A 19,087-nucleotide genomic window follows, 5' to 3' on the forward strand; every position below is an offset into this window, starting at 1 on the left:
TGTGTGTGGGGGGGGGGGTCGGAATCTGCCGCGCCGGGCCTCGTAGCCCCGCCCTCGCGCGCCCTAGCTAGCCGCACGGCAAGTTGCGTGTTAGCGCAGTCGGGGCTCTGAGCTGACTCTGCAGATGCTGCAGCCTTTGTGACGGGAACGAACCTTCTAGGTGCTCATTGCAGGTATATATCAAAGTGCTGAGTTTTGTGTATTTGCAAACCAGACAAATACTGATCCTTTTAGTAATATTGCAGTGCATTAACTTCATCTTGCTAGGTAGCAGGTAATTTCATCAGTGCATAATTTTGTCTTTCCTGGGAACGGTGATTTTTACCCCTTGTATGGATCGCTCCTGTTCCCCTAGCGCGGTGCTTCCCTGAACTCCGTTGTGGCGTAAATAACAAGCGTTCTTGTCTTGTTAATGACAGTGCCTTTAGTGATTGAACGTGCAGGGTGGTGGTGATGGTGCTAAGTCTGAACCAATAATAATACAAAATAAGGTTTTTCCCCTGTTCTCCTTTACAGTTTTTTTTTCATCTGGGAATAGATGTTTAAAATTTTGCGTGTGGCCTTTCTAGCATCTGTTAAATAATCATGTTCTTTGTTAGAGGAGGACATTTCTTAATAGAAAAAGTCTTAACGTTCCTGGGAAAAATCCAACGTGGTCATAAAGGTTTTAGAGATATACGCTATTGCATTCTATTGGTGGTTATACACCACATTCATTGATGGAATAGGTCTACTTTTAATGAGTTTGGTGGCAGAACGAGCAAGTTAGACTTCTAATTCTGGTCTAATATTCAATTTTTAAAACTTTTTGCTTCCTATTAAGGTTATTTTGGCAGTATTTTTCTCAAAGTTGTCCTCAATATTTTCAGTTGTTTAAGCAGGTTTGTTTGTGGTTTTTCAACAAAAAAATTCTGCATCTCCATCTCCTCGGTTCCTCATCTCCAGGTTTTTCAATCTAATAGATTAACTGAAAGTGTGTGTGTGTGTGTGTGTATGTGTGTTTAATCTACTTTTATTTTCATGGACAGCTCATAAATTTAATCCATATATTTTCATTTTCCCTTGACACTAGATTAAACTAATTATAAATTAACACCTAAAGAGAGTGCCAAAGATAAGGTTACATCAAGGTTGTGAATATAGATCCCACCCAAAGTGTATGAAGATGAGCAATTTTTACTCTTATCTATACATTAATAACAGAAGGAGACTTAAAATTTTTTTTAAAAGGAAGTAAAAGGGAAGGCAGGATGTACCCACAATGCCAGCCAACGAGTGTTAGGTTAGAGATGTTGACTGAAGTTAGCTGTTTGAGAATTACATAGCCCAACTCTTCTCTACCCCTTTTTAAGCCACCACAGTACTACACTAACTTTTCTCGATGACCATAACTAATCTACTCCTCCTGTTTTATTAAAAATGTCCCTTCATCTTGCAAAGCCTCTTGGGTGGTGAATTTCACACAATCCTCCTGATTTTGACAATTGCTCATTTGTTCTTTCATTCCTTCAGTACATATTCTTGAGCTCTTAGCAGGTGCCAGTCACAAGGGCAGGGATTTGAGATACACATCATAAATTAAATGGGGGTATTTGCGTACTAGTATTTTATATGAGCGTTGTCTCAAAATTCTGCTTAAGGCAATATTTAAATAGGTAAGAGGTTTACCTTCTGGAAAAGAGATTACAAAATTATCCGTATTAATTAACAAATCCCTAACATGTACAAGATATTCAGTTACCATCAGTAAGTTATTATAGTAATGTGACTGAAAAGGAAATATGTAAGATTGCCTAACTCCTCAGTAACAAGTTAGCACATACCTTTTGTAGAAGCAAACTCTTTAGTCTCTGAGAAAATTTAAATGAGGCTTTTATTTAGATTTGCAAACAGGGAGGCCACCTCTCAGCCTGAGCAATAAGTCTGCCTACAAGCAGAAAAAGGAGGTTTTATAGTGTAAATTCAGGAAAGCCTAAACAGTAAACAAATTCCAAACATTCACTGTGTGAAGACAGAATGGATAACTATGACATATAGAACAAATGGTTTCTCAGGCCTTTTACAGTATTTATGGCTACTCAGATCTAGGCTATTCAATTAGTAACTAACTACCATATGCTTAACAGGTTGACACATCCTGTCTTGCCAGGATTTCTCTAAACAATGTTACCTATGCTTATCTACACAATGGGTTTCTTGGTGATAACAAATTTCCCAGAAAAGAGTCTGTCAAACAGTAAATTCTTATCAATGGTCGGCTTCTTGGGTTAGAAAAAAAGGAGTCAATTAATTTAAAACAAATTGAGTCGCTGTAGTTCTTGTCTTTTATTCTCCTTTCCTGGCCTCTTTTCTTCTTCATCACTTTGTAAAAACAAACAAACAAAGCCCCCCCAAACAAACAAAAAAACCAAAAAGCAATTCACAACAGGAGAGAATGCCTAATATTAATTTTAACTAGAAATGTGTGTGAACCATGAGAAAAACTTCAAAGCCTTACTAGGAGTTGTGAAGTAAGAATAAAGCGTGGATAAGAATGAGAACAGTTCTGTATAGATTAAATTCAGATGTCAGGAAAGTCTGTCTGGCAATTTTTTTTAGGAACCCCCATGTACCTGTTCTTTCCCTTATATCTGTATGCTTAAAAATGTTATGGAAGTGGCTCATTCCTTTTCTTCATAGTCTGACTAGAAAAAGTTTCTGTTAAAGGAGAAATACTCCTAGAAATGATGGTTTTCCTTGGTTTTTATCAAATAGTAACTTAAGCACCAAAGCCTTAGTAGCATATAGTTTAAATAACATTTTAGGTTTTTAAAAACGTTGTTTTAAGGAAAAAGAAGTTTCATATGGTTAACATCTCTGTTCTGCTTACAGTGCTCTTTACTTTTACCCGCAGTACTCTTTCTAGATGTCTCATGTCATCCAGGGCTCTTAAGTCTTCCAGCTAGAAGGCAAGGCTAGGACTGTATATGTATCTCTTTTACTTGGAACCAGCATCCAAGAGCATTATTTTTGCCTCTTTCCACCAAATACCTCTCTGCTGCCCGATCCTGACATTTTCTGTCCAGCATTTTATTATGAAAAATTTTGAAAATAACCACTAAATGAAAAGAATTTCACAGTGAATACTTACAAACCCCCTCTCCATTGTATTTTTTAATGCATTTCAAAGTAAACTGCAGACGTTGGTACAATTTCCCCCAAAACTTCAGAGTGCATGTGTATTATTGTGATATTTTAAAATACAGTGGATATTTGGTCTTCATCCCTGTCTCCTGGCACACAACTCTTAAAATCTTTAGACTCTCCAAAGTAGTGATTTGCTACTGAGTTGACTGATGGCTGGCAGCCCCTAGGTAGCTTCAGGATGGAGGCTGGTCATGGGAGAAAGACCAAGGCAGGATGAGAGGGTTGGTACTTTCAGTCCTACCCCCCAACTTCTGGGGAGGGTAGAGGGGGTGAAGGTTAAGTTGATCACCAGTGGTGAATAATTTAATCAATCATGTCTATTTAAATAAGATCCTATTGAAAATTTATTAGTGACCAGAAACTTCCTGCCTTCTTAGGCAGCCTGTTCTATTTCCAGATATGTCATTTGTAACAGTGTCATTATATTGACTTGTGATTGACTTCTTTGTGACTTCCCATATTTGACTAATTCTCCTCTGTGGAACAACTCAGAATAAATACACCTGTTCCACAGGACCTGCAAATGTGTGAAGACCATTCTCTTGCTCCCTTTGAGTAATTGTGCCAGCTCCATCCCTGGTTACACCAGCCTTGCTCATCTTGAAACTTAAGCTCCCTGAGGGAGGGGCCTAGGTCTGAATGGCCACTCCTCTGTTCTTAGCCCCTGGAATAGTACTTGGCATATTGTAAGCACTCAGATAATGTCTATTGCAAAAAGGAATGAATAAAGGAACCGTATGGGTTTATTTCTTTATCATGCTAACTATGGCATCCTGACTCCTTAAAATGAACCTTGTACTCCTCTGATAATATCCATGTAAAGCGTATTTAGCCTTTGCTTCTGTATCTTAATTCCCTCCTCTAGTATGTTCACTGCCTATATTGTCAGCCAAAATTTATAACTGATATTTACTCATATTTCTGGTGAAAGGGTTAAAAAACATGGTAAGGACAGAGACCCGTGCCTGGCATCAGAAACCTCTCTCCCCTCATCAACTAGTTGTGGATTTCTCTTGCTGTACTTTTGTTCAGTCCATGTTGCTTCTTGTATTAGTAGCTGTGGGAACAAAGAGGAAGAAATACTAAACCTTCCTGGAGAAGTTAGAGAATGATACAAAAAGAGATGATGTTTGATCTTGTAGGATAGATAGAGTTCTGCCAAGAGATAAGAAAGGAAAGAACATTCCTGGCATAGGAATAGCATAGGTAAAGATATAGAGGCAGTTGTACTGATTCAGCATGATTGTAGGGAAAAGGTGGTGGTATGATGGAACGCTTAAGGCTAGGGAGGTAGAAAAGGGCCTGGTCACAGAGGATCTTAAATACAAGCTAAAGACTTGGTCCAATTTTCTGTAAGTACTGGGAGACCAACAGGGAATTTTAATTGAGTAGTGAGACTTTTGTGTTTTATAGAGATACTGCTGCTGTGGACACTCATTGGAGTGGGAGAGACCAGGGGCAGGAAAGCCAAGTAGGAGGCTTCTAGGTCGAGAACTGTGAGGGCCGGAGCCAAGGCCATGGCAGTAGGAGTTTAGAGGAAGAGAAGGATGGGAGAGACTTTTAGGAGAGGGAATTTACAGGTTGTAGCGACTGATTGGATGTCAAGAGGATAGTCTAGAAAGACTCTTGCATTACTGGGTCACTAGATGTCTTTTTTTTTTTTAATTAACAAATAATCCTTATCATGTGTTAGGCACTGTTCTGTGTCCTACAAATATTAACTCATTTAATTCTCACAATAGCCCTATGAGGTAAGGTACTATTTTATCCCCATTATACAGATGAAGAGACAGAGGTACTGAGAGGTTAAGAAACTAGGTAGTAAGTAAAGGAGCAGGGATTTGAACCCAGGCAGTCTGGCTGCATAATCTATGCTCTTAACCCCAGTTTGAAATATGCAGTTGAGGTTAGAGAAAGAAGTCGGACAGCAGACAGAGATGTTTACTCATTCCAGCCTAAATACTTAGTAGCCCTGTTGTGTGCCCTGCAATGGGATAGACAGTGGAGATAAAGCAAGTAGGGCCCAGGGGGTCATTGAAAAGGAAGACTTGAAAAAGGCAGGGTATGCAACAGAGGAAACCTACATTTAAGCTAAATTTGTGTTTTGAAATCATTATGGAAGACTAAGTACCAAGATACAAAGAGGAAAACCAGGTGAGGAAGGAAACAAAGTAAATAACCTCAAGAAGAATTGAGAGACCAACAGCGTACTCTGTACTGGATGTCATTGGTGAGAGAGAACCTTTCAACCAGTGTGGCAAGGCAGAAGCTGTATTGCTTTTATTTATGTAAATAAATAAAATTGGAACCCTTAAGTCTCCAGAAGACAAAGAACAAACAGTGTGAAAGAACAAAGGATAAAAGAGCTGTAAATATAAATATATGGGAAATAGTCAAACCTAGAATTTAAAAAGTGGAAATTAGGGGCCGGCCCGTGGCTCACTCGGGAGAGTGCGGTGCTGATAACACCAAGGCCATGGGTTTGGATCCCATATAGGGATGGCCGGTTTGCTCACCGGGTGAGCTGTGGTGCTGACAACACCAAGTCAAGGGTTAAGATCCCCTTACCGGTCATCTTTTTAAAAAGTGGCTCACTCGGGAGAGTGCGGTGCTGATAACACCAAGGCCATGGGTTTGGATCCCATATAGGGATGGCCGGTTTGCTCACCGGGTGAGCTGTGGTGCTGACAACACCAAGTCAAGGGTTAAGATCCCCTTACCGGTCATCTTTTTAAAAAAATAAAAAAAATAAATAAATAATGGAAATTAAAAAATACGGTCTAAGTTTAAAATAAGTTAAAAGTGCAATGTTTATACACTTCTGATTCCAGCCAAGATGGAGTAAGAGGGAGAAGATTTGCTTTCCTTCCCAAACAATAGCAGCAACAACAAAACAGACAAAAATCCATGAAACAGTGGTTTCCAAGACCCTGGATATTAGGCAACAAAGGACAGTGATTCCCTGAGAGGTGGGAAACCAGTGAGGTAAGCTCTCTAATTACCCCAGTTTATTGCCTTGGAAGGGTATCCAGGAACTCAGGTGGGGCCCAGCAGAACTCCCTGAGTCAAGGATGTGGAGCTGCGACTCTGGGGAGAGCAAAGCAACTAGAGCTCACAGGACAGAATACCAGAGAGGAGGGACTCTTACAGAGAGAGAACCCTGGAGACCTGCAGAGGGTCTCCTTGAATATTCAGTAGAGCACACACAAAACAATACACATGTGAGGAGACTGCCTGAGGGAGGGAAAGATCCTGTAAAGGATTAGAGGGAACAGTACCTGATGTTCACGTGGGGCTGACAACAGTGCCCATTTCTAACAGCCAGAATGGAAAACTCTTCTAGTTCCTGGAGCATTGGGTAGGTCTTATCTACCCAATCAGGGCCTTTCAGGAAGGTCTTGCTACAGTAATTCAGAATAATTAGCCCTATACTACGCACTGCAAAATTCACCTAACAAATTGGAAAAGTAAGACCCAAAGGGGTCAGGCTGTTTCCAAGTAACCTAACTGCATTATAAAACAAAGTTCAAGATTTATAGGAATACAGAAATATCCAGCATCCAACCTTATAAAATTCACAGTGGTATCTGCCATCCAATAAAACACTACCAAGCATGCAGAGAGGCGGGAAAACATAACATAGTGAGGACAGTAATAATGAATTGAAACTGATCCAAAACTTACACAGATATTAGAATTAGCAAAGGAAATCAGTAAAACAGTTGTTACGACTGTGTTTCATATTGTCAAGAAGTTAAGTAGAGCAATAGAAGGTGTAAAGAACCAAATTGAGATTCTAGAGAGAAAGACTGCATTGTCTGAGATGAAAATACACCAGATTTTACAGATCAGACTTGCAGAGAAAAGAAGAGTGAACTTGAAAGCATAGCAATAAAACTATCTAAAATGAAATGCAGAGAGAAAAGAGAAACCAAAAAAATGAAAAGATCTTTAGTGAGCTGTGGACAACTTCAATAAGTGACTTACTATATGAGTAACTGGACTCCCTGGAAGAGAGGAGAGTAAGGCGGAAACAGGAAAAATATATGAAGATAGTGGCTGAAAACCTTCAAAACTTAATGAAGCTATAAACTCACAGATCCGAGAAGCTCAAGGAACCCAAAACTCAGGAAACATGAAGAAAAATACACCAAGGAAAATTATAATCAATTACTCCAAATCAATAAAAGAGAAAATCTTAAAAGCAGCCAGAGGAAAAATACATGCTATGGATAGAGGAATAAAGGATGACATCAGGTTTCTTACCAGAAATGATGCAAGTAAGAAGAATGGAGCTATATCTATAAACTACTGAAAGGGAAAATAACTGTCTATCTAGAATTACACACTCAGCAAAAGCATCTTTCAACAACAAAGGCAAGACAACCTAGAAAATGGGATTAAATATTTGCAAATCATACATCTGATCCAGGTTTAATATCTGGAATATGTAAAGAACTCCTACAACTCAAACAACAATAGAAACAACCCAATTTAAAAATGGGCAAAGGTCTTGAATAGACATTTCTGCAAAGAAGATGTACAAATGACTAATAAGGACGTGAAAGTACGCTCAACATTATTAGTCATTAGGGAAGTGCAAATCAAAACCACAATGAAATATCACTTCACAGCTACTAGGACGTGTATAATAATTTTTAAAATGGAATAACAAGTGTTTGGTGAGGATGTGGAGAAATTGGAACCCTCATACTTTGCTGGTGTAAATGTAAAAATGATGCAGCTGCTATACAAAACAGGTTGGTGGTTCCTCCTGAAGCGACATGTAAAACCATATGACCCAGCTATCTCACTCGTAGGTATATACCCAAAGGTATTGAAAGTAGGGACTCGAACAGATTACTTATTTTGTTTTGGTGGCCGGTATGGGGATCTGAACCTATGACCTTGGTGTTACAAGGCTGCACTCTAATCACCTGAGCTAACCCACCAGCTCTCAAACAGATACTTGTATGTCAGTGTCCACTGAAGCCAAACAGTGGAAACAACCCAAGTGTGCATCAGCAAATGAATGGTAAACAAAATGTGGTGTATGCATAAATGGAATATTATTTAGTCATTAAAAAGGAATGCAGTTCTTTTTTTTTTTTTTGTCTTTTTTCACATCCGGCAATGGATCGCAACCCTCAGTGTCGCGCCTGTACCGGACCGGGACCGGCAACGGGATTGCAACCCTCGGCGTTGCTCCCGCACCTCGCTGAGCCAGTGAGCGGGAACCGGTCTGTATGTGGGATCCGAACCCTCGGCGGGAGCGCCGCCGCGCTCCCAAGCGGCGCACTGTAGCAGTGTGCCACTGGGCCGGCCCCTGGAATGCATTTCTGATACATGTTAGAATATGGATGAAACTTGAAAACCTTATGCTAAGTGCAATTAAGTCAGGCACAAAAGGACAAATATTGTATGATTCCACTTATATGAAATATCTAGAATAGGCAAGTTCATAGAGACAAAATAAAGATGTTCAGGGGCTAGGGGGAGAGAGGAGTAGGGTGTTATTACTTGATGGTTACAGAGTTTCTTTTTTTTTTTTCCTTTTTTTGTCTTTTTTCGTGTCCGGCAACTGACCGCAACCCTCAGTGTCGCGCCCGTACCGGACCGGGACCGGCAATGGGATTGCAACCCTCGGCGCTGCGCCCGCACCTCGCTCAGCCAGTGAGCGGGAACCGGTCTGTATGTGGGATCTGAACCCTCGGCAGGAGCGCCACCGCACTCCCAAGCGGCGCACTGTAGCAGTGCGCCACTGGGCCGGCCTACAGAGTTTCTTATTGGAGTGTTGAAAAAGTTTTGGACATAGAAAATGATTATGGTTGCATAACATTGTGAATATAAATAATGCCACTGAATTGTATACTTAAAAATGGTTAAAATGGCAAATTTTATGTTATTTACATTTACCATAATTTTAAAAATTATGTAATATGCAAAAACCATTGAATTTCACAGTTTAAATAGTGAGCTATATCTCAATAAAGCTGTTTAAAAAAACCCCAAAGGCACAATACATTGTCAGATGTACAAAAGCTGCAAGAATTTATCACCAGCAGTGTGACAAGAAATGTTAAAGAATGTCTTTCAGGGAGAAAGGAAACCAAATGGAAGTCTGGATCTACACAAAGGAATGAGCAGTACTGGCAATGGTAACTACATAGGTAAATATGTAATACTTACGTTATCTTAAAAAAATAAGTGACAGTACAAGTTTTCTGTTGCTGTGTAACATCACTCTCTGGCTCATAGTCCTGTAGGTCTGGTGTCTTGCACAGCACAACTGGCTTCTCTGCTCAGCACATCAAAGGCTGATGTGGGCTGGACCAAGTTCTCATCTGGAGGCTCTGGGGAAAAATTCACTTCCAAGCACACTCCTTTTCTTGTCAGAAGTCAGTTTCTATAGCTGCAGGACTGAGGTTCCTGCTTCTGCTGCCTGTCAGCTGGGTGCTGCTCTTAGCCCACGTTGCTTGTCATGTTTGTACCATCCACCTTCAAGCTAGTAATGGCACGTCACATTTTTCTTGTGCCTCAAATCTCTGACTTCTCTTCTGCGGCCACTGGAGAAAACACTTGTTTTCTTATCTGTGAAGTGAGGATATTATATTAGGTCAGGTTTGTTTTTTGTTTTTTTCTCTCAAAAAAGAGGATTTGTAGTGCTAGGTAGAATCGTTCAATTCTAAATGAAATTTAGCATGGAACCCCAGAGATTGAGGGGTAAAAAGTGAAACTTACAAAGCTCTTTCCTTCCTAATCTTGGGGAGTTTCAGGCATTGTAGATTTATTTATGGAATATCTTTATAGTTGCTCTGTATAGTGGGTGTTTGCGTCATACCTAGCTGGTATGAGAGAGTTTAGGTTGACAGTTCAGGAAGCCTCCCAGGCATGGCAAGTTTTCCTCATGTTTCTTTCTTTTCCCCAGCTTCACCTTCTCAAGACTCTCTTGTTATTCAAGAAAATATCATCAAGAACCAGGAGGGCATGGAAGCTGAGTCACTAACTGCCCAGTCCCGGGTAAGTCGGGTTGCTTTCTTCTTTGTTTTCCAGCTGAGAATACCCTTTTGCTTAAGCTCTGAAGTTCCTTTGTCCAGGCAGTTCAGAAATTGTATCTCAGACACTCTCCAGGAGATTAGGACTATTTTGTTTTGCTTTATTTGTAGTTGTAGTTTTATTTCCTTTAATACAAAAGAAACACAGCACAAGTGTAACAGTAATATGGGCAGGAGTTGAATGAGGTGAGATCAAGGACTGTACTGAGATGCTGTTTCATCCATTCTAAGGAATTAAGCCTTCAGCAGGTTTCCTGCCCTAAAGATAATGAGAAAACTGAGAACGTTGGTGCCTCTCGAGGGTTGCTCTGGTTCCTGGCTGTCGTGGATGTGGTGCTGGCTGTGTTAATTCCTCCATGGGGAGCCCCTGTTTGGAAGAGCTCAGGGACAAGTTATGTAATTATCAAAGGGTAACTGCAGCCAAGGGGCAAAGAACTCAGGGGAGGACGGAACCTCTGGGAACACCCAGGGAGGGAAACTTAGCTCTTTGAGCCTGTTCAGCTTCTTCCTTTGGAGGATCCTTCATGCAGGTCTGGAAAGGTAATCTGGGGAGGCAGGTTGAGAGTGGAGCTGAGGCTCCCTGGTGTGGTTGGTGCGTATATTTACACAAGGAGATTTCAATAGTTTACAGGTTCAGGAGAAAACTTGCTGAAGTGACATTTATGCAAAAACTTTAAGGATGACTTGTGATTGTCCAAATTAATACGAGAGAAGGTATTTATGAAGACCCCAAATTTCGAGAGCTCATGGCCTGTTTGAAGAGTAAAAAGCAGTTTGGTGCAGTCCAAACACAGAACCGAAGGGAGCGTGGGCAGTTCAGACTTTCTAGGCCTGTTTGACTCCAACTGCAGCACGGATGCTGTGTTTGCACGGGGCTGATGAGATTCCCTGGGAGGAGTGTGCACAGTGATAACAGGGCAAAGCAGAATTGAAGCAGATACCATGAGCTCATTGACGGGCTTGCAAAGGAGGCTGAGCAAGTCTTCCATGAGGTAAGATTGTAAACCAAGTGTGTGCAGTGTCAAGGAAGACAGTTTTTCAGGAATGATAATATGACTAAATTATAACGTGCTGCTGAGAAGCTAGGCTACAGTGACTGAAAAATGAATTAGTGAGAAGAGAAATCACTGTGGGCTTTGGTCTTTCCCTTGTTTGAAAATTTCTAATATATACAAAGGTAGAAAAATAGTTTGTGGCTGAGTGGAAGGAGATAATGTTATATCTAAAATGGACTAGTGCCTAATATCAATAATAAGCAACTCTTGCTGATCAAAAAAAATAGAAACAGATAAACTGAAAACAATATACTGTTTTACAGCTAGCTGTATTTATATATGAGGTAAAAATATATTTAGAAAGAAAAGTAACACAATTCAGGATGGTGCTTACTTCCAGCAAAGAAGGAGGAGCATACAAGAGGTTTCAGAAATATTTTGATAATTCAGAGTATACTTAGGCTTTGTTAGGCTTTGCACATTCTTGTGTCCACGTGTGGTGTCTTCAATGGATTGTGCTTCTCACTCCATTGTCTTCAACACAGCCCTGTGGCAGTGGTATATATTCTACACGAGTTAGGTAGTATTTTACAGCTAGGAGAACTAACTCTTTTTGAAGTTAAATAAATCAAACAAGCATTATCCATTCCAGAATTTAAGGTATCCAAGCTGAAGCCCCAGGTCTGCCTGAATTCAGATCCAGTTCTCAGCTACCTTCTCACACACCTGTCTTTCAGTGGTGTCCACATGACTTGCTTTGTCCACATGACTGGTGTTTCCAGTGAATGCTAAAAACACCAGGCCAGAAATCAGATGACCAGTTAAATTAATAATGGGCAAGATTTTTAGAGAGAATTGACACCAGCAAATGAGCCAAAGACTAGTAGAAAGCAGCAGGCACACTTCATATTGAGTGATGCAAGAGTGCGGTGGGGAAAGGTGTCATCACTGCTAGGCCTGAAGGCTTGAGGAGAGGGACATGTTCTAAAAACCAGACATGATTCATGGGGCTGTTACCCTCCATCAAGGGAAGGTGTGCCCTCCCTGCCCCCCACACCAGGGCAACTTTCTTCCCATATCCAGTTGGTGATCCCGTTGGTAAAGTAAGTTGGGAGGGCAAGAGAACCCTTTGAGATAGTTCATATAGGTCACCCTTCCTGGGAACAGAACAGGGTGGAGAGGACCTGGAAGGAAAAAGAGAAGATAACCCAGAAAACCTCACAGAGCATTCCTTCTAAAATTTTTGTATTTATTTAAAAATTTACATATAGTAAAATTCTGTTTTTGGTGTATAGTTCTATGATTTTTGACAAACACATGTAGCTATGTAACTACCACTTAAATCAAGATACAGATACAGAAATATACATCACTCCAGCCTTCCCCATGGGCCACCCCCCTTTGTTATCAGTAATTCCTCCTCCCCCCTCCCACCCCCACAACCGCAGGTCTATTCTCCATCCCTAGATTTTGCCTTTTCAAAAAATGTCATATAGATGGAGTCATATAGTATGTAGCCACTGGCTTCTTTCCTATAGCGTACGCATTTGAGATTCATCTGTTGTTGCACTAGTCAGTAGTTTGTTTTTATTGCCGAGCAGATTTCCATTGTATGGATGTACCACACTTTAGTTATGCATTCACTGTTGAATGATATTTGGGTTCTTTCCAGTTTCTGGCAATTATAAATAAAGCCCTTTATCTGTTTTATACATTTGCGTACAGGTGTTTGTGTAAACATAAGTTTTCATACTAGAACATTTAGCCGAGAGAATGATAGGTCATATGGTAAGGGTATGTTTAACTTTATGGAAATCTTTCCAAATTTTGCATGTATTTTTCAAAGTGGCTGTACCATTTTGCATTCCCACAGTAATGGGTGAGAGTAGCAGTTATTCTACATCCTCACCAGCACTTGGTGTTATCAAATTTTAAGTTTATCCTTACTAATAGGTGTCTAATAGTATCTCACTGTGGTTTTAACTTGCATTTCCCTAGTAAATAATTACACTGAGTTTCTTTTTGTGTGCTTATTTACCACCTATATGTCTTCTTTGGTGAAATGTTTATTTTAGTCTTTTGCTCTATTTTTAACTAGTCTCTTTTCTTACTGTTGAGTTTTGAGAGTTCTACATTATGCATAAAGTCCTTTGTCAGATACGTGATTTGCAAATATTATCTCCCAGTATCTGGCTTGTTGTTTCATTCTCTTTGTAGTGCCTTTTGAAGAGAACTCCGCTTTCTCAATAATGTGTTCTTTTAAGGATCATACTTTTGGTGTTATAACTAAGAACCCTCTAAATAACCCAAGGTCATAAAGATTTTCTGCTGTTTTTTGTAGAAGTTTTATAGATTTATGTTTTAGGATCTTTTTTTTTTTTAATGCATTGATTCATTTATCATTAGGTAGTATCCCCTGTTTAATCTCTGGTAATGTTCTTTGTTATGAAATCTTATGTTGTCTGATATAGTCACTCCAGCTTTCATATTAGTGTTTCCATGGTATATCTGTTTCTGTGCTTTTACTTTTAACCTCTCTATGTTGTTAAATTTAACATGGTTGTTTTTTTAAGGTAGCAGATAGTTGAGGCTGTGGGCTTTTTTTTTTTTTTTAATCCAATTTGGCAATCTGTTTTTTAATTGGTATGTTTAGACCCTGTATGTTTAATGTTATTAATATGATTGAATTTAGGCATCATTTTTATTATGTATTTTCAGTATATCCTCCCCCCTTCTCATTTTACTGCCTTTATTTGGATTATTTGATTTTTTTTTTTTGTATTTTATTTTAATTTATATAAGCTTTTTAGTTGTATACTTTTATATTTTTTAAATAGTTGCTATAGGAACATACATAATTTTTTATAGTCTACTTAGAGTTAATTTTTACCAGTTCAATAAAATCTAGAAGCCTTACAACATATGGGTCCCTTTACTTCCCTCCCTTTATATTAAACTTGTATATACATATATATATATATATATATATCTGTGTGTGTGTGTGTGTGTGTGTGTGTGTGTGTGTGTGTGTGTGTGTATATATAAAAATATTTGTATATATATATATAAAACCTATACATACATTGAAAAACTCCACCAGAAAATGTTGCAGTTTTTGCTTTCAACTGTTGTATGTATTTTTGAAGAATTTAAGAGAAGACGACTAATCTATTATATTTACCCAGATATGTACTGTTTTTGTTGTTCTGGTATGATTTCCCTTCTGCCAGAAAAACTTCCTTTATCATATCTTTTAGGGCATATCTTCTGTCAACAAATTTGATTTTTATTTCATTTGAGACTGTCTTTATTCTACATGATTTCTGAAGGATATTTTCACTAGATATAGAAATTCTGGCTGGCCAGTTTTTTCTTTCAACATTTAAAAACAGTATTCTACTGTCTTCTGACCTTCATGGTCTTTGAGGAGAAATTCTCAGTCACTCATCCTAGGTTTTTTTCTGGCTAATAAAGACCTTACATCTATATCTCTTGTTTCTTTGTCAAATTGTTTTGTTACGGGCCAGCCCGGTGGCGCACTGCTACAGTGCACCGCTTGGGAAGCGCAGTGGCGCTCCCGCCGAGGGTTCGGATCCCACATACAGACTGGCCGCTCACTGGCTGAGCGAGGTGCGGGAGCGGCACCGAGGGTTGCGATCCCGTAGCCGGTCCTGGTCCGGTACGGGCACGACACTGAGGGTTGCGATCCGTTGCCGGTCACGAAAAAAGACAAAAAGGAAAAAAAAAATTGTTTTGTTACTACTAAATATAATCTCTTAACTTCTCCTTTTTTTTTTTTTTTGTCTTTTTCTGTGTCCGGCAACGGATCGCAACCCTCAGTGTCGCCCCCGTACCGGACCGGGACCGGCAACGGGATCACAACCCTCGGCATTGCCCCCGCGCCTCGCTCAGCCAGTGAGCGGGAACCGGTCTGTATGTGGGATCCGAACCCTCGGCCGCGCTTCCCAAGCAGCGCACTAGCGCAGTGTGCCACCGAGCCGGCCCCAACTTCTCCTTTTTTTTATCCCTACCAATATCCAGAGTGTTTAAGATAATTATTTTAGGTCATAAAACATGGCTGGGGTTGTAAGTCTCTTAAGCATTAAAATATATTATACTTGAATTCAATACTTCCTCCCCATCCCCCACCCCCCTTTTACAGTTCCTTAACTTAATGCACAACATGGAACTTGTTTTTGGACAGTAGTTACGTAATACACATTCCTTTTTAAGATCTCAAAATAAATACTGTTCATTCCTAGAATAAATTCTGGTTTAAATCCTCTTTCTCCACTCCAGTACTATCATCCTAGTCTCGCTTCCCGTCAGGATTCAGGAAAGGGATGGCAAAAATATACATCTGGCTCAGTACAAATTTGTTTGACATTCTAGACACTGGTGACCTTCAAGGATGTACTTGTGGACTTCACCAGGGAGGAGTGGAAGCTGCTGGACACTTCTCAGCAGGTCATGTACAAAGATGTGATGTTGGAGAACTATAAGAACCTGGTTTCTTTGGGTAAGATTAACCTCTGTTTTTGAAGATGTACTCACTGTGGTGATTTGAGTTTTTAATAGGTCAAAAGATACAGAGATTCTGAAGTATATATCAGAGCATGGACTTGGGGTTCAGGGACCTAATTTCTCTGGGGCATAGAACAGGATTTTTGCACTCTCACATTTGTGGAAAAATTGTTTTAGTTTATTGAATTTTTTAAAATGCATATTTCTTTTGTTGTCTCTCCATCCTCACGTTGTCAGCTCTGCAGAGTCCCCTCAGCACTGTGAAGGGATTGGGAGTTGGGCAGAATCTGGGATGCTTCTTTGTGTCTGCCTCAGAGCTCCACCTACTCTTACCCATTTTTTTTCTTCGCTGTGAACAGGACATCAGCTTTGTAAGCCAGACGTGATCCTCTGGTTGGAGAAAGGGGAAGTGCCCTGGCTACTGGAGAGAGAGAGTCACCCAGAGACCTATCTAGGTGAGGACAAGATGACACATCACAGGCATCAGCCCAGATAACCCATGAGGGGCTAGAACCCCTGGAGATAGTGGTCACTAGTTCTCCTCACTGGTTCTTTTTTCTGAGGAGACTGAGTTTATCTACTTTCTGTTTCCCCACTGCCAGTGTTCTTTCTGCATTTTTGTCATTCTTCTATTTGCAGAGAGAAAGGTGTCTTTGTTAAAATGGTTGATATGCTTGGTTTCAGCCCTGTTCCTGTTGCTTTTCTGATTGTTACCACTAACTGGCATCCCCATTCTCTCAGATTTCATAGGATCATTTCTTGTATCTTTGCCTCTCTTCTCTCTTTCACATGGCCCCTTCTCATAGCTCAGTTCTTTTCTCTGCGTAAGCTCTGCAGTGGGACTTTTATCACCCGCCACTATTTTGAGTGTTTGTTTTTTGCCAGTTAGAAAACTGCTGCTGCAGAGGGCTCACAAATTCCTGTTGGCTTAACTCTCCTCCCTTTCCATAATTGCTTCTTTCAGAAACACCTGTTTTTCTTACTACACTCTAGCTATTTAATGTTTTTAAAATTTATTATTTTTTCATTTTAATGTTGGTGTCTCTAAAATGCAGGTTATTATGCAGCTTCCAAATGTAATTCCTTTTCCCAGTGTCCCCGTGTATACCCTGTGCACAGGGAAAGTCAGCTTCCCATTCCATTATTCTCTGTGAGTGGTCTTTTCTCTGACCTTTGTTTCTAAGCTCAGTACTCTGATATACTTCTCTGTCATTTAGATACTGCTATCTGAATCATACTGCAAATAATCTGTCATGTAGTATAGTAGGACACTTGCCAGTGACCCCATGTAGGCTCATATGGGACATGTAGCTTCCCAAGCCCAGTGCAATCTAGTCACATCAGAATGGCCCACAGTCATTTCTGTCTGTTCCTCTTAGGCCTAATGGACTCACTTGTCAGATATTTCCCTGCTTCTCAGGTGTTGAGTGTGATGTGAATAAAATCTGGCTAAGTCTTTTACGCTTTTACTGTTTCCCTCTCCGCCCTTCCTTTTCTTATTCTCTAGCAAGCTTATAAAACCATATTTGAAAGCAATTCTACTCATGTCTTAAATATTTTGTCTCCATATACATCCCACCATTCTCACCTTAATATTTTCTTTAGTTATGTGAACTTTTTCATTTCTTTCAGATTCAGAGACTGCAGTTGACATTAAATCATCAGTTTCCAGTAAGAGCTTTTCTAAAGATAAACAGACCTGTGACATTAAAATGGAAGGAATAGCAAGGAATGATCTCTGGTATTTGTCATTAGAAGAGGTTTGGAAATGTGAAGACCAGTTGGACAAATATCAGAAAAACCGGGAGAGACATTTGAGGCAAGTGGCATTCACCCAAAAGAAAGTACTTACTCAGGAGACAGTCTGTGAAAGTGGTAAATATGCAGGGGACTGTCTTCTTCCTGCTCAGCTAGTACTGAGAGAGTATTTCCATAAACGTGACTCACATACTAAAAGTTTAAAACATGATTTAGTTTTTAGTGGTCTTCAGAAAAGTTGTACAAGTAACAGTAATGAATGTGGTCAAACCTTCTGCCAAAACATTCACCTTATTCAATTTGCAGGAACTCACATAGGAGATAAATCCTACAAATGCCCTAATAATGACAACTCTCTTACTCATGATACATCCCTTGGCATATCAAAGGGCACACATAGAGAGAAACCCTATGAATGTAAGGAATGTGGAAAATTCTTCAGCTGGCGGTCTAATCTTACTAGACACCAGCTTATTCATACTGGAGAGAAACCCTATGAATGTAAAGAATGTGGGAAATCTTTCAGCCGTAGTTCTCACCTCATTGGACATCAAAAGACTCATACTGGTGAGGAACCCTATGAATGTAAAGAATGTGGAAAATCCTTTAGCTGGTTCTCACATCTTGTTACCCATCAGAGAACTCATACAGGAGACAAACTATACACATGTAATCAGTGTGGGAAATCTTTTGTTCATCGCTCCAGACTTATTAGGCACCAGAGGACTCATACTGGAGAGAAACCTTACGAATGTCCTGAATGTGGGAAATCTTTCAGACAGAGCACACATCTCATTCTGCATCAGAGAACTCATGTTAGAGTGAGGCCCTATGAATGTAATGAATGTGGGAAGTCTTACAGCCAGAGATCCCACCTTGTTGTGCATCATAGAATTCACACTGGACTGAAACCTTTTGAGTGTAAAGATTGTGGAAAATGCTTTAGTCGGAGCTCTCATCTTTTCTCACATCAGAGAACCCACACTGGAGAGAAACCATATGAATGTCTTGATTGTGGGAAATCCTTCAGCCAGAGTTCTGCCCTCATTGTGCATCAGAGAATTCATACTGGAGAGAAACCATACGAATGTTGTCAGTGTGGGAAAGCCTTCATCCGGAAGAATGACCTCATTAAACATCAGAGAATTCATATTGGAGAAGAGACCTATAAATGTAATCAGTGTGGCATTATCTTCAGCCAGAACTCTCCATTTGTAGTACATCAGATAGCACAAACTGGAGAGCAGTTCTTAACATGTAATCAGTGTGGGACAGCACTTGTTCATATCCCTAACCTGATTAGATATCAGACCAATCATATTAGAGAAAATACTTACTAATGTAATGAATATGGAAGATTCTTCACAAAGAGCAATAACTATTTTGCATTGGTGAACATCTTCTGGAGAGTAACTGTACAAGTGGAATCTATGTGGAAATGCTTTCAATCTCGTTGTTGCCCTATTGCACACTAGAGAATTTGGTCTTGGAGGGGGAAAACCCCAAAGATTTCATTTCAGTACACAAATACATCAGATTTTCTTCTTTCCACAAATTCCTACAAAAGTA

At 39.9% G+C, this 19,087-nt stretch overlaps 1 protein-coding gene across 3 annotated transcripts; it reads left to right on the forward strand.

Annotated features, from left to right (window-relative positions):
- The first annotated feature begins 85 nt into the window (after positions 1-85).
- ZNF10 (zinc finger protein 10) lies at positions 86-18,887 on the forward strand. 3 transcript variants are annotated; one of them, XM_008566197.1, is made up of 6 exons: positions 122-173; positions 9,272-9,356; positions 10,115-10,206; positions 15,629-15,755; positions 16,120-16,215; positions 17,393-18,887. In XM_008566197.1, exons 2-6 carry the CDS (start codon positions 9,326-9,328, stop codon positions 18,856-18,858), a joined length of 1,812 nt encoding a protein of 603 aa, XP_008564419.1. In that variant the 5' UTR covers positions 122-173; positions 9,272-9,325; the 3' UTR covers positions 18,859-18,887. The 3 variants fall into 3 exon arrangements, with proteins under 3 accessions (XP_008564420.1, XP_008564419.1, XP_008564418.1); XM_008566198.1 differs by lacking the exon at positions 9,272-9,356 and having other exon boundaries at positions 86-173; XM_008566196.1 differs by lacking the exon at positions 122-173 and having other exon boundaries at positions 9,100-9,356.
- The last annotated feature ends 200 nt before the right edge of the window (positions 18,888-19,087 follow it).

This window comes from Galeopterus variegatus, unplaced genomic scaffold (assembly GCF_000696425.1).
Source record: "Galeopterus variegatus unplaced genomic scaffold, G_variegatus-3.0.2 Scaffold228, whole genome shotgun sequence".
Taxonomy (NCBI): domain Eukaryota; kingdom Metazoa; phylum Chordata; class Mammalia; order Dermoptera; family Cynocephalidae; genus Galeopterus; species Galeopterus variegatus.

Excerpts from the sequence above, each read along its gene's own strand:
- ZNF10 (XM_008566196.1), top strand. The coding sequence starts at position 9,263 with ATGTTAAAGAATGTCTTTCAGGGAGAAAGGAAACCAAATGGAAGTCTG. Across the intron at positions 10,207-15,628 it reads CACTAACTGCCCAGTCCCGG|ACACTGGTGACCTTCAAGGA; the intron begins GTAAGTCGGGTT and ends TTGACATTCTAG. Across the intron at positions 16,216-17,392 it reads TCACCCAGAGACCTATCTAG|ATTCAGAGACTGCAGTTGAC; the intron begins GTGAGGACAAGA and ends CATTTCTTTCAG.